The sequence below is a fragment of the Varanus komodoensis genome, unplaced genomic scaffold (genome assembly GCF_004798865.1).
Source record: "Varanus komodoensis strain SLA01 unplaced genomic scaffold, ASM479886v1 scaffold21, whole genome shotgun sequence".
In the NCBI taxonomy this organism is placed as follows: domain Eukaryota; kingdom Metazoa; phylum Chordata; class Lepidosauria; order Squamata; family Varanidae; genus Varanus; species Varanus komodoensis.
In genome coordinates this window covers 15,241,165-15,256,859 of record NW_025335589.1, presented here as the reverse complement: position 1 = coordinate 15,256,859, position 15,695 = coordinate 15,241,165, and the positions used below count along the sequence as shown (strand labels likewise).

The 15,695-nt window shown below is 40.9% G+C and overlaps 1 protein-coding gene across 7 annotated transcripts in view; it reads right to left on the bottom strand.

Moving 5' to 3' along the window:
- PALLD (palladin, cytoskeletal associated protein) overlaps positions 1-15,695 on the bottom strand; it is a 265,196-nt gene that overhangs the window by 9,960 nt on the left and 239,541 nt on the right. For 6 of the 7 annotated variants that reach the window (XM_044430707.1, XM_044430706.1, XM_044430709.1 and 3 more), the window contains 5 exons: positions 13,824-13,925; positions 12,164-12,211; positions 11,585-11,806; positions 7,082-7,231; positions 224-318 (listed from right to left, as the gene is read on the bottom strand). In XM_044430707.1, coding sequence (XP_044286642.1) covers positions 224-318; positions 7,082-7,231; positions 11,585-11,806; positions 12,164-12,211; positions 13,824-13,925 — 617 coding nt within the window. The remainder of the gene's footprint in view (positions 1-223; positions 319-7,081; positions 7,232-11,584; positions 11,807-12,163; positions 12,212-13,823; positions 13,926-15,695) is intronic. The other variant, XM_044430708.1, reaches the window with a different exon arrangement.

Genomic DNA, 15,695 nt, shown 5'->3' with positions numbered 1-15,695 from the left:
AAGGTTAATGATGTGAGATTGATGTTCTGGGCATTATATGAACAGAAGTGAACTTGCCAATCATCAAGCTTTCTATGAAGTTCTTCCTGCTCACTGTGTCAAAAATCCTGCCAATCAAAGCAAGATTTATGGGAATAAACAGGTAAGTATTTGTATCAGTATTGAAGCCATAAAATTCTTCTGTGTCTAGAAATCTTGAGTACAGTTCATGTGGCTATGATACCTTCTGACATGGGGTTGGTTAGGAGGTGTCCGGGGACTGCGTCCTCTCTGATTGACTGCTTGCACCATCAGCCTTCCTGTACAGCTTACTCTGCCCTAGGAATCATTGGAAAGAAAAAAATTGAGAAACTATACATTTGAAAAAATATGCAAAACAGAATTATTAACATACATTAAGACTATCCATGATCACTGCCACCAAATGTTTTTAAAAGCAAAACACTCATGAGATGATCCTTATTTCAGTTATTATATTTCACACTGCAGTTATATTTTGCCTTTTATCCTCTTGTGAGGAATGCAAAGTTACTTACATAGCTCCATTTTATCCTCATAACAACAAGCCTGTGAGGTATATTAGGCCAAGTCACCCAATGAGCCTCATGCCTGAGTAGGGACATGAACCCAGGTCTTCCAGCTCCCCAGTCCAACACTCTAACCATCACACTGCACTGGCTTTGGTGTTCAGCAGCCATCAATCACATCTTCAAGGTCTGATGGACTCTTGAGCGAGATGGTTACAGCAGAAATCATCTCACTACCACCACAGAAACCATCCATTCACTTGCCTTCTCTTTCTCAACCTGATCTATGCTCCCATCCAGAGGGAATGGGTAAGCTGAACAGCAACTGCTGCTCCTTGTTCATGTTCCATTGTTTCTGAGGCAGAGTGAATAAGACTACAACAGCATGGAAGAGCTTCTGTCTGTCAGAGATCAACCTCCTAGGTCATGGGCGTAGGCAAGGGCCTGATGGCAATAATCCTTGATATCCAGTTTGGCAACTGTAGCAATGCTCCATCACAAACATAGACCATCTCAGCTCTGGAGGTAATCACTAGCAACCAGAAACAAGCACTGTATCCCCACAGGTGGAAACGGCAGGGAATTTCCTCAGCACTGTTAAGGTGATGAGAGGTGAAGTGAATGGACCAATTAAGTAATGTCCAATATTCCCACCATCTCTCTCTCAAGCAGTGGGAGCCACTTGGAGGGTGGAATCAGGATCTTCCTGAAAGGGAGGGAAGGAGGGAATGTTTTGATTTGGATTCAACTCCTCACATGGGCAGATCTCAAAGGGATCGTTACTTTGACTTATGCTGTTTCCAACCTGTACAGCTCAGATAAAGGAATGTACTTCAGTCTGCTGGAGACAGAAAATGGAAGGGAGAGATGCTCTCAACACACAAATCTCTACTTTGGGGAGAGAGAATAAGAGTAAAGGGCCAGCAGCAGTCACATGAGAAATACACTCCCACAATGCTGCAGAACTTTTGAAGGAACAGGCATCATTTCCAGGTGAGGACCTGACATTCCAAGGTGAAATCTGGAGGAAAATTACATGCGTTTAAATCCCACTGAAATATAGCTGGATTCAAGTATACTTAATTGGATGCTGGCCTGGAGCCTGTGTTTGCAAAATATATTAGGAATAACACTGATGCTGTAGAACTGTTTAGTAGATATACCTTGACAGAAAATGCAAGCTCAGTGATGTTGCAATCCCAATGTCAGAAAAACTCAATTTAAAGCTTTACGGATGAGGTCTCCCTAAATAAGCTCTTGGAAGCTGAACACTCATTTCATCCCACATGTGGCTAGAACGGCAGAGCACTTGTGAAACCATTTTTGGCATAACAGCATCTTTAGCCTTATGACTTCACAAGCATGAGCAACAAAGGGCAACTAGTGCACACAGAACTGTTTGCAAGCTGAAATTACATTCGTGTGAATTGGTCACTCAATAAGAGCATTTCGGCTACTGGGGTGATAGCAATGATGGTTACTCAAGACCCAAGTAGACACCCGAGTTTCCAATGCCCTGGCCAATTTCAACTGCCAAACACCCACGTTAAGGTAAATTACTGTCCATGCCCTAGAAATGGGTTCTGAAATAAAGGTTTTTTTTTTTTTTTAAACTTTGTTCAGGAACATCTGAACTGTTTCTGTACTCAATAGAAAACAAGAGCAATTAACAACAACACTTTCATCATCTCTATAAATTATCCCTAAGTAGCAAAAGACTCACTTCTTCTAAATTTACTATCTTCACTAAGGAAGTAAATAAAAATTATTTTCTGGGCAATTAAGATCAGTCAGGGTTAGGGTTAGAAGAATAGTGGGATCAAAATGGTGGTTGCTAGCTCCACTCTCAGCCCAGAACACCCACTGGCTGTTTGCACTATTGTGGGGCCTTGAATAGGCCATTCTGATCAGGAGGACCAAGCCTATGCCCATGCCATAGGCATGCACATAGGTTCCTCCAGATCTGAAAAAGGAGTGAAGCCTTCTCATGAGCAGCTGTTCCCTGCTAAATTCAACAGCACTGATGCACATTTATTTGACTGGGATGCACAAGGCAGCATTCAATTAATCTGCCCCATCCATGATCAAGGTACATTGCCAGGCTTTGAGCAGTTGCCTGAACTATGCTAAAGCTTATTAGCCAGGGGTGAGTCACTTGGGGCTGCTCATCCATATTTAAAGGTATGTACTTGATGGGCTTCTGACATCCTACTTGTCCTGGCTTAGCCTTTTTAGATTCTACTACTGTAGCAATTTACCTGGAGGAGCCTGATTCTGCAAAGGTACTAAGACTTCAGATCTAAATCATATTCACGCTCAGGATTTTCATATATTTTACCATGTGGAGTCAAATACACACAGCTAGCAAAACTAAACATACATACGTTGAAAATACCCTTTTATTGTTACTATTACATAAATTAGGTTTGGCAGCTCATTATCAACCTACTTGAATTTTCATTCAAACACTCGCTTTTATTTGTATTATACCGGGGCACATCTGTGCTAGCTTTAAGGCCTATGGACATATTTCCATTACTGTTTAGGATTACAAAGAATGCTTATTTCCATTTGATGATGATGTAACACAGTTGGAATCTACATCTTCTGGTGTGAAAAGCATATGCATTAATCCACTGCTGCCCTTAGTCTCCAATGTACTCTTAAAAGCACAGTGGAACTACATTAATGCCAGGAGACATAATTGTGTTTATTTGAAAATGATACAGTGACGAGAGAATATAAATGACTGGATGAACCAAGCAATGCTCTTCTTTGTTGCATAATAAAATAAACTTCCAGATTCATATCCCGAGAATTCTTTGGTTATTCTCCAACAGAAATACATAAATCAAGCAGCCTTTGTCCATTAGCCAAAGAAGAATTAAAGCAGAACGTTTTTAATTTAAATTGTAACAAAGCTTTACTTTCAGTGATTGCTTGAAGCAATGAGTGCTGGCAATGGTTGGTAGAGAACATGCTTTGCATGCAGAAGGTCTCACTTTCAATCTCTGACCCTGCCAGGCAAGGTTGGAAAACTTCTTGACCCAAACCATGAAGAGCTATTGCTAGTCAAATGTCAACTGTGCTGGGTTTGATGGTGACCTAGTGGGTGAGTTTGCACATCACAACAACCCACTCTGGCAATAAGCCAAGGTACTACGATTGTTTCACAAACAATCCATGGAATGGCAAGCAGACAATTTGTTTGGCAAGGGGAATTTCCCCCCTCCTTCCCTCTTGGTCTTCCCATCGTTATCCCAGAGGACAACACAGCAGGGCCAACTTGTCTCTCTCTCGCCATGGTGACTGTGGGGTGTTTTCAGCTAAACATAGCTTTTTGACCCTGAGATACAATCTCTGGCTTGACAGCTGGCTTTCACAATCCCTGCAATGATGGCCCTTTCAAAGTGTCTAACTGTCCACAGTTGTAAACCACTTTTTAAAATTAAACCCTCTAATGTAATTCAGTATTTGCGCAGCATTTGCAAATACTGACACCCTCTAATGTGTTACGGATGTCCGTCCATCCATCCATCCATCCATCTGTTCATCCATCCAATTCTTTTGCAAGTGTACACCTGTACATTTAAAAGAGTCCAAACATGAGCTGTTGCCAGGGTAATGACCAGGGAATTATCTGCCATTGCTGAGAATTGCCTGACCATCTTGCAATCCTGGATATTGACCCAAATTACCACTGTTCCACTTGGTTTGGTCTGACAACTGACAAAGGTAAGCTATCAAGTCATACCAAAGGCACAGATTAATTGTGCCTACAAGAAGAAAGGGGTGAAATGGGAGGCCCTGCAAAGAGATGAGGGACAACTACCTGTTCCACGCAGGGACAGGTGTGCAGCTAGCAAGTAAATCACACAGAAATGCAGCAGGCCACTTCCTCTGCAGCCAGATACTGGGGGCTCACTGGAGTCTTTATTTAATTTGTGGGCCTTTCCAGAGATTTATACTAAACTACAATTGGCTTACATGCGCCTCTGCCCCTCTCTTCCCCAGGTGAAACTCTAATGACAAGATGGAAAACTGCTACTTTAAAATTTACTAGAGATCCTTATTATGACTGAACCTGAAGGAACTCTGGGCAGTCTGAACTATGGTTATTGAATCAGCCAAAAACTGAAGCCAGTTTATTCTGGGCTTGTTTGAATGAACCACAGTTTAACCAAAGAGGCCAGGCTCAATACTTTAAGGCCTTGGTTTGCTTACTAATCATAACTTAACCAAACCAAACCAAAGTGTTCCCAAGTTCAGATATATCCCAGTACTCTGGTGAGTTTAAAAGCAGAAGCAAAAATGTCTTATCTCCTTCTCATGGCCAGGCCAGAAAGGAAGGAACAGGCTTTCTCATGAGCCAGAGGCTTGCCCACATAATGCTAAAACACAGCTGAGCATTGCAGATAAGCTGGCACCATTTCTTGCAGTACAGGAGTGACCTCTGGCTTAGTTTGGGAATTACTCAAAATTTTGGGAATTAAGTCTATACAGGAAATTGTCTCTGATCATACCATTAATTGTATGTAGAAAGGGAATGTTTAGCATGTCATTTCCTCATATTTGTTCTATCAAGTCAAGTTCCATACATTTTACACAAGCTCGCAAGAGAAAGCATTGACAAGCCTGGAGCTTTGCAGAAATGGAACCATTATGGTTATGTAACCTAGCAACATTCATAACAGACCACAACACTCTTACAAAGGATAAGCTGTGTCTTAGCGAAAGAGTTCATTATTTTTAAATGCAACACAACTTGCCATTCTTGGTTTGGAAATATTTGAAGCTACAAGCCAGTGTTTCCTTCAGTAGACTATTATATTGGGGGGTTTTTTAGGTTACAGAAATGGATGGGTGAAGAGTGGATGTGAAGCCAGAGAGCCAAATGTGGACAGGAACACTTTTTTCTCTTTTTTCTGCTTTCCTCCTTTCTCTTTTTCTCCTACAGTCTTCTCTTCCTTCCTCTCTTCTCAATGGGTTACTTCGAGGACAAATCACTCTTGTCAGAGGGTGGAACAGGTGGCTTGCAGAGAGTTTTTGGAATGCCGGGGCACCAGTTGCTCACCCCTGCCCTACCCTATTAGACAAGTAAAGATTTCTGCCTCTGCATAACCTATGCTCTATGGGTTTCTTTTCTTCTGGGAGATTATATTTCACAATTCATATCATTGGACCAGAAGTGAGCTGCATACAAACAAGCTAAATGCAACCCTTGCCACACTCTGAAATGTTAGAATTGCATTCCCACTCCACCCTTTAATTTATTTTTGCCACTGCAGAATAGGGTGCCATGGGGCAAAGCTGTTAATGCTTTCCAGGGAAAGTGTGGTCTACAAATAAGCCCTCTTCCAAAATTCTGAGGTTTCCCATTTCTGTTTTGGCACTCTTAGCCCAGGGCTTTTTTTTTTTTTTTTTTTGTCATAGAACGCACCAGAACGGTCTTCTGGTACTGTTTTTTGACAGATTTTTTCATGTGATTGTGAATCGCCCTGTCGGGCGTAGCAGGTCGTCAGCAAAAAGCATTAAAATAGTGCCTGCGGGCTGCGTGTGTGTCCGCGCTGCTTGTGAGGGGGCTGCTCGGCTCAGAACGCTGCTCAGCTTGGGATCGGTTGTGTGGTCGCGCGCTGAGTGCTTACTGCCGGCGGCGACCATTATGTTTATGTGTGTGTAGAGTGACTGGCTATGTGCAAAAAGTAAATAAGTTCTTTATTTCAAAAAAAGTAGGTGAATTGAACATCTTTTTTAGTGTAAAAGTGTGACCCCAAGAGGTGAGTTCCGGCACCTTTTATTTTACAAAAAAAGCACTGTCTTAGCCTATATGGAAGAGCACGCCCTGACTTGAGATTTTGATGTTATTACTTTACTGAAGTAAACAAGAATAATAATGGTAAATAAGAACAGCCTACATTAAAGTATTCACCTTGGTTAGCATCCAAGACGTGCTGATTTAGAGTACAACCTATCGCAAAATGATACGGCTTATTCTGCTGCCCTGTACTAAGTTCTTCTGTCCCCTCTGTGCTCACCACATGTGCCATCCTCCACATAATCTAGTGTATCTTCACTCCATATCAGTGGCTGCCCTGATGGGGTGGAACATGCCATAAAGACACCGAACATGCCTTAAATTCTACTATGGGCTTCTAGAGAACTCAACATGGAGGTGTCAGTTTTGCGAGGAGTCCAGTTTTCTCATAATATATAATTCCACACTAAGGTGACCGGGAATAAGATTAGTAAGAATGGCTGGCATAGTTGGGTGAGGATGCATTTTCCATATGTGGCCTGCCCAGCTTGCCTAAATACACCAGCATAAGAATAGCTGCTCAGAAGCCTTTAATCATCTCCCAATGGCAATGTGTTCTCAGCCTGGCAACATGGACTGGTCCCGCCCTACTGGTATGAAATGAAAAGAGAAGCCTTAAGTATTATTTGCTCAAAAATGACATCATCCATCAATTAAGTTACTCAAAAGTCAGATTGCAAGTGCCTACAAAGATCTGTGCCCAAAAGCATGCTTATTCTGGAGCCAAGTTCTTGTTTACCTGTGGGTTGGCAGCCATGATGGTATAATTCCCATCATCATCCAGGGTGGAGGATGAGGTGTGGAGAGAGCAGGTTCCATCTGGTTCTCTTTGCATCCTGTAGTGTTCACTCCTCTTAGAGATTTGCTTTCCATCTTTGAACCAATAGATCTATATCCCAAAATAAAATGTAAGCACTAAAGAAAGTAGGTATCATTAATATTTGCAAGCTAAGTGTGAATATATATCGGCTGTTGACAATAGGACAGTGATGCCAAGAACAAAAGTGCACGAAGATATGAGCACAGGTTTAGGGCTTCAGTTCTAACCTTCGGAAAATAAAAGTGGAATTGTGGATAAACACCTGCTTTTCCTTTTTATTTCTTATTCTATAGTAAGCACTAGGCAACCTTGTGCATGGTTATGTTTGAGAGGGGGATCAAAATAAGCCACAGTGGTTTCCATTCCTGCCAATGAGGTATTGTGAGCAGTTGAGCGCCTTATGTTCAACACCTTTGCATGGTGTCATGCAATCAATGACTGTATACGGAATGCATTTGCTGGTGATGAGAGAATCATTCTGGCAGACCATGAACTTGACTTACACAAGTTCAAGAGACCATCAGAACATACTGCACACATATAGGCTTATCTATGTAACCTGGGAGCCTACATTTTCTATGATTCCCAAAAGTGTGAAGGTTTGTATGTGCTCAGGCCTTGTTCCAACAATCTACACAGTTCATGTCGGCTGGGGAGGTGGCACAGGGCGTGGTGCCTCAGTCCCACTCCTCCTTGGTGAATGTTCACTATATCAGCCCTGGTCACAGGGCTCAGGTAATGCTGTAGTGATCAGAAACCAATGGTGGAAACTCAGATGCATTTTGTTGAAATATTGTTTGTTACTCAGAAAAACTACGCTGCTCTGCCAACAGGCTTCTGTCCGGTTAGGTTAAATTGGAAAGCTTCCATTACGATGAGTGCTACACATTCAGACTTTAGCTCTCAGTGAATGTTCCTTCCTGTCCTTCTCTGTTATGGTTTCCTTACCAAATATTTCTGTCCTCATTTTGTTTGCACTGAAACTAACATCTGCGCATTAGTTTCTTAGTGTATAATATATTTATTGCTTGTAATTATGTTGAACCGTTACCAATAACTGTGAAAAACAAAGAAAAGGCTGCTTTCATTTAGAAAGGACTGGACAGGGCTTGAAAACAAGTTTTCCCCCCTTATCCACTATATATACAAAGTTATATTTGTTTGAATTCTGGACCAATCCTAAAACTTGTAGCGTTACCAAGTATAAATAATTAGAGAGAGATATAACTAACTCCTTCAACAATTCCCAGTCATAGAACATGATGTCATACGTACCCTGCAAAGGACAGCAATAGCACAGATGTTTAGAATTTGGGTTGTTAATCACTGGTAAAAAATGATTTTCCATCCTATCAGATTCACGGAACCTGGTTGTACAAACTGACTTGACAAACCAAGCAATGCTCCTGTACAGCATGAGTTGCTGCTCTGACTGACTAAGCACCTGAATGAAGTCACAGGTCTAATCTTAAGTGGTTTGTGTGTCATTTGTCTGCAGATGAAAAGGCTGTGCAGGGAAACCTCACAGGACAATCTTTAGTTCTTTGGAGGACTAAGTGTGGAAGATTTTGAACAGTGGAAAAACAAGTAATGAGTAAGACGATTCAATTATTCTCAAGATACCTGGAATCCTCAACCAAATAGGTTTAAGGCAATCAGCCACTCTTTAGGACTGTTAATGCATAATTACATTTCCAAGCAAAAAGTAAAATTTCGGGGATGACCCAAAGCTCCTGCCAGATTAACTCTTGGTTAATCCTACCAAGTCCTTCAGCTTTCATGGTGTTTCATCATCCCTTCTTTGCTACTTAGATGCACAAAATAAGGGTACATCTTTAAATTCTAGCAACATCTATTCAAGAAATATTTATTAGGATACCCATACCCATACAAGGATCACTGGTCTTGACAAAAGCTGCATGCCAGTGCATTCCCCTCCCCACATTATTTAATTTTCCCCCATAGTCAGTTATTCCTTTTCCTAATGAATGTATGTGCAGGATTGCAAAACACCTATGATGCCAACAAAAGCCTTGTTAATATGTTCTCATATGCTGACACAACTTTTATGTTTCTAATAAAACATTATGTTATCATTTATAAACCTCTAGGTCTTAACTAAGGCATAACTGCTAAAATAAGTTTGAACTTGCACACTTCACAGAAGTCATAATATTACCTGACAGATGTTGGTCTTGTAAGAGCCAGTAATTATTTTATAACACATTTCTTTCATTACCGAATCAGGCAGCTTGCCAAGAATTTGGCAATCACATATGCATTAAGCTGCGTATACCTGGTGGCCTCAATTAACATGACTATAAAGCAGCACGCTGCTTCCAAGAGTGGCTTCTTAAATTTTAATTCTGTTGTGTAATAATTAATATGCAATTGTTAATTCTTCTCCCTTTGCCCAAAACTGTATATGTTCAAAACCCCATGTACCTGCCATGTGCTACTCTCCCATCTAATTTTAAGAATTAAAAAATTTCTAAAAACCTGTATTAACTGCACACAACTTAACAGAGTTTAAGAGAATTTGGAGAAAACACGGATTGTCACTTTATGATATAGAAAACTGAATTCCAAAATTCTGAGAAGTATGATTTTCCAAGTCTAAAGTTTCACCTTTTGTGATGGATTTCCCTTTGTGTATATGCATCTAGAGGCATGAGAATATTAAACTTTTAATAATAAGACTTGAATCACAGTGTTAACAATGTGACTTGCAACTTAATATTAAATTCTGAATTTTTCAAAATTGAAACATGGGTATCAAATCTGAAACTATGAAAAACTGTACATTTTTGTCAATATCCTGGATATGGACTTTGATCCCATGGGTGAACAGATCACTTGGGCTGAATTCTGTTCATGGCACCTGTCAGCGTATGTGGGGTGGTTGCTTTCCCTGAATCTCCCTTAACCCTGAAGCCTCAGGTGTCCCTGAAAATGTGTTCCCAAGATCTGGGGGGGGGGGGGCTCTATGAGGAGTGGGGCTACAAGGAGGAGAACTTGACAAAAATTGCCCTCCCTGCTGAGCAGGTTCCTTCCGTGCACAGATACCTTTGCTAGGATTCAAGTGCAATTACATTTCACTGTATAATTAGAAGTGTAATGATCACGATAAAATGAAGTGCTTGCCTTATGTGATTGTGTCATGCATTCAGTTCAAGGTCAATGGGTCTTGAAGAATTTTGAAAATTTTCTCCTTTTTCTGTTTTGAGGTAAACTGCTTTGATCTTTGATTCCTTACTCCATTCTGTAATATGTCTTTTCTTCTAGAATGATGTATGAATGGTCAATTCTTCACAAGGGAAATAGGGAATTTAGAATGCTACAAGTCCCTCAGTATTATCCATGTATCACTGGAATACATGCAATCACTTTCTGAAATGATTTCATGAGTGTAGACTTGTGAGGAAAAGGTCTTGCATCAGAACTGGTTATTTCCACGTTATCCTGAGCTTAATCTGGCAGCAAGACATGACAAGAACTGGGGATGTTGTTAAGTGATTCATTAGGAGTAACATGGTCATTATTTTGCACAGTGACATACGAGCAAAGGGTAAAACCAAGCAATTACAGGAACAAGGAAATTAAAGTAAGCATGGTGAAGTTACTCAGTTGGAATTTAAGACATGGATGTTGAATTTCATGGGTTGCTTTCCATATATGTAATATGGCATAGCCCCTGATCTGACCACGGCCTCCCACTGACCACAGTTTCCCTAACAGTGGTCAAACAAAGGCAGCAGCAGCAGTCTATCTTGCTTGCACTTTTAGAGAGGCCACGGTCTGCATGAACTTGACTAGCCAGGAAGGCATCGAAGCTACAGGCAAGAAAGAGGCTCTATGGCTAACCATTTTCTACAAGTATCATAAAAGCAGAAATAATGGCTCAGGCATACAACTCGTGGTTCTGGTATTTGGGCCAACCTGGGGAGAATAACTAGCCCCAGTTCCCAGACTAAGAAATCCTTGGAACAGAGACAATCTTGGAAAAGAGATGCTGCAGTTTTCAGGACCATGGCAATAGCCTCAGAAGCCTTTGGCCATTAGTCTTTTGCCTGGGCTTGTGATTCTTACTGTAGCTGTCGACTGCTATGAAAGCAGCAGATGCCAATAAAAGCCTATGATAAGATAAATCCCACATTCATGGAATTAGGGACTCTACAGAAAGTCTCAGCAGGATAGATATCCTTGTTAAGAAAAAGAACAAACTGAGCATACTGAAAAACTGATACCTGTAGGGGAAAGCAATACATGTATTACAAGGTCAAATTGTTATTTAATAGAGCTATAGACCTGGGAAAGCACAAGAAATGTATTTGACTGAAACTTCCAAAAAGGAATGGCACTTGCCAATGTAAGAAAAAGCCCACTGACACTTTCCCTAGGAAGAAGATTCTTAACTCTCACCTTTGGAGCTGGATTTCCAGACACTCTGCATGTGAAGGTCACTGGCATTCCTTCAAATATCTTGTAATGTTTCAGCTTCATCACAAAATATGGTGCCACACTGTTACTGAGAGCCTCTTCTCCATGCTCCACCTCATCATCAGACTCTTCTACAGGAGAACGCTCTAGTCGAAATTCTATTTCACTGATCAGTCTCTGCTCAAAGCTAGAGACTTTGTATTCCTATCAAATAGAAAGAACTCAGGTTAGTCCCCAGCTTGATATGATAGGATCACTTTTATACTTTTAAAGTGTAATTGATAGCTTCCATCCCACATGAGCTACAGATGGAATGAGCAAAAAACTTTGCTAGACATAATGGTTTTCACACAAGGAACTCATCCCCCCTGCAAGAACAGCTGGAGCCATGGGGCACTTACTGTATATCCCAGCAATGTTTTAAAATACTATGAATGTTAAAGTATTATGCACAACAAACAAAGAGGTTGATTGTTAATTTCTGGAAATAACTTTGTGAAGCCAGAAAAGAATAAGACAACAAGAGGACAGCAAACCAAGAAAGAAGAAGAAAAGTGAAACCTTTTGAACATCCTCCTCAGTTGCTATAGAAGCATCAGAACCAGTTCTCTGTAAAGGCACAAAAGAAAATGAGTACTGGAATTGAGTAAGGAGACTTACAGAACTCTTTTCTCAGAATTTACTATGTTGGTCAAAGGTGGTGGCATCTGGTGGCATCCTATCTGTGGCCTGCCCTCCCCAGAGAGACTTGTCTGGCATCTGTGTTCCAGTCTTTTGGTGCCAGTTAAAGAACTTCATATTCTCCCAGACATTTTCAGAACAGGTTTTAGCAGACAACATGGTGAGGTCAGGGGGAATTTTCATCTCTAAATTCTACTGTGGGTGCTACCCCTCATCCCACAGCTGCCAAATATGGGAAAAATAAAAATGAACGAACCAGCCAATTTTGACTCTTTGAGCACTTGACGGGCTCTTTATTTTGGAGGTTGACAGGGGTTACACTGAGGGCTCCTGAGGGCTGACTGTGATCTACCACTGTTCCAAATCGTTACACATTTGCTGATAGTATCACTTTGCTTTTATGGGTTGTATGGTTTTTACTCTTTGTTGTTGGCTTTATCTTGCTTGAATTATGCCTCATGTTTATGCATTGTTATTGTTTGTATTTTATATATTTAACGTATTCTACACTGCCCAGAGAACTGGGGTTACTGGGCAGTGTAAAAGTGCAAACAGTCAATCAATAGGTATTGATCAGAATACCTATTTGGACAAAATCTAGAAATGTCTTTTCTGTTTCATTTCTGAAATTCTGCAGATTAAGGAAACAACAAAAAAGTATCCTAGGATAATGTCCACATTTTATGTTCAGACAAGGATCAGAATGAACTAGAATGGAAACAGATGTTAATGCAAACAGATGCTCTTCCACTTTATCTTGTGGGCAAGGAAGCACTGCATGACTTTGACTTTTGTATGACTCCTTTCTCTTGTATAAGCCATGCATCTCTCTATATGTTTAAACTCTTCTGACCCAAACAGTTTTCCACCAGCAGAGAGAAACTGGACACTCCAGACAACTGCCATTTCTGCTTCAGGTTGACACATTTAAGTCAACTTGAGGCACAATCCTGGAGAGTTTAGAAAGGAAAAACCACCCAGGGAGCCATTACAGAAAACAGGCCAGTTGTACGTAACAGCTTCAATAGTCTGGTTAAACCAGGAATGCTGACCCTCTTGTAGCTGGAGAGCCAAACTCCATTTTGGAAGAGCTCGTGCAAGCAGCATTCCAGGGGTGGGCTGGACTGAGGGCAAATGGGGCAGGGCCAGAATGCCCCCTTCTCCTAGTGCATTTTAGTAAAAGCTCTGGCTGCCAGTAACTAAGCCTCAGGGGAGACATTTTGACCTTTTACAATGGGGACTGAAACAGTCAAAAGCTGGGAAGCCACAGCATTCGTGGTGGTCATGGGGAAAACAGCTGTAGGACAATCCCAGGAGCAAAATCTTCAGGTCTGCCTATTTTCCCTTCAGTTGAAAGCCCTGTGCAGCCAACTCCACGCAGACAGCCAGGACGTGTGTCGGAAGCACTGCTCCTTCTGCAGCAGCCCAGACAACCATCTGGTCAGGTAGAGCTCTCTGTTCTGTGAAAAAGCACTGTTGTTGCCAGACTTCAGAAGCAAATGAAGAAAAGCAGCTGCAGGCAGAACATGACAAAGCTCACCTGCCCTGCAGGTTCTTCTTCTGGCTCTTGAATATTAAAGACTGTTGCCGCACTGTCGGCCCCTAACAGTCGCCGAGCCATCTTCTCTTCGTATGTTAGCTTCTAAACCAAAAAAAGAGAAAGAGGTGTTTGCATCACTTACTGATAAGCATTACAGACTATAATATGTCACACACAAAAGAATTTGGTGACAACCCCCATGTAACATATTCACCTCTTGAAATGTTTTCCAGATTTCTGCTAACCAAAGCACAATTTCCTCCCTGAACAATATTGGAGGCACAATTCATCCTTACAGCCCCAAAGCAAATGAATTTTTAGAGGAGACTTCCCCAACTTGGTGCTCTCCAGATAGTCTAGACTTCATTTGCTAACCTTCAGGAATTCTGGGGAGGAGTCCAAAATGCCTGGAGATTACCAGCGGGGAGAAAGCTGCTTCAGAGGGTGCAAGGGAAGTTTCTGCATGAGACATAGACCTGAGCACAACTCAGCACTACAAAGCAACCATCACCATCCTCAATGCATCTTTAGAGTATTTGGACCAGATCCAAAGGTTCCTTCTGCTGGAGGAAAATTTCTTCTGGCAGCAGGAGGAGACCCATGGACCAAACCTATTACAAGCCTGAAGAAAGGGAAAAAAAAAATCTCCCATTGTGCAGTGCCTACCATGCTTTGAGTGCTTGTCCACTTCCACCTTTCACTCTTCTATGCATCTTAGGAAAAAACAAACAAACAAACCTACTGGAGTAATTTTTCTATTTCTTTTATAAAGTGTGCACTGGCAGAGTGATGACCTCAAAGCAAATGTAAGAAAAAATGGATCCACGTAGTCCATATGAAAAAGAAAAAAAATGGTTTCCAGTAGCCCAGGTAATACTGATGTTATTTCCTACTTATAAAATTATCCATCAAAAATAAAGAAGGTACAAATGAAAAGGTATATGAAAATTTCAGCTGAACGATTCAGGTTAACAGTTATACAGTTGAAAACTTATGGCTACAGTTTAGAAGTTGGTGTATATATGGAATTCACACTCCTGGCAAACGTCCTAAAAACTCACTGTGTTCTTACACACAAATGCTGGGCTGCAGCCATATCTTAGGTACATAACTCAGTTTGTATCAATCAAAACAGTCAAGACTTCTTGTAACCTCCACATTAGCAGTGTTGAATGGATAGAAATATGAATGTTTACTGAAATGTAAACCATTTTGTTGAAGGCACATAAAACAGTCTTATACTTCCCAGCAGGTCCAAATGAAACTAACCAGGAGTTAAGAAAGAAAGTGCTCCTCAGCACCCTATTTTCTAGCTGCAGTGGAAGCATTAGGTGAATTCCCTTACAGCATCAGAATTAATGATAATAGATACATATAGGAGAACCAGGGACACTCAAGCTTTCTGAGATTCTCTGAACTCCACTTTGCCTTGTTTCAGCTTTCATTTGAGATCTGCTATTCTTTTAACCCAAATGGGAAAAGTGCCCATTTCAAATGGAAAAAAATGCATAATCTCTGTGTACATTTCCAAAATTGTACACTTTGCTGTTAACTAGACCATGAAACCACTTTTTTAAAAAAATCCACATGTTAAAATGTACATTTAAAACATGCATATTTAAAATGCAACTACAAGTTCCAGAATGTGTGAGCTTTTTCTGAAAAACGTTCTCCCGTTTGCATTTGTGCTTGTTGCCAACAAGGCAAATTCTGATGATTTGAGAAGTGAAGCAAAATTCTCATACAACCCTCACAATAGCAAAGTAACTAAAGAACAGAGGGGCCATTCTAAAAAAAAAACAAAAGAGATGCCAAGACATATTCAAGCTTAACTATCTCTCAACCCTCAAAGTTTTAGAATTAAAAACAGGA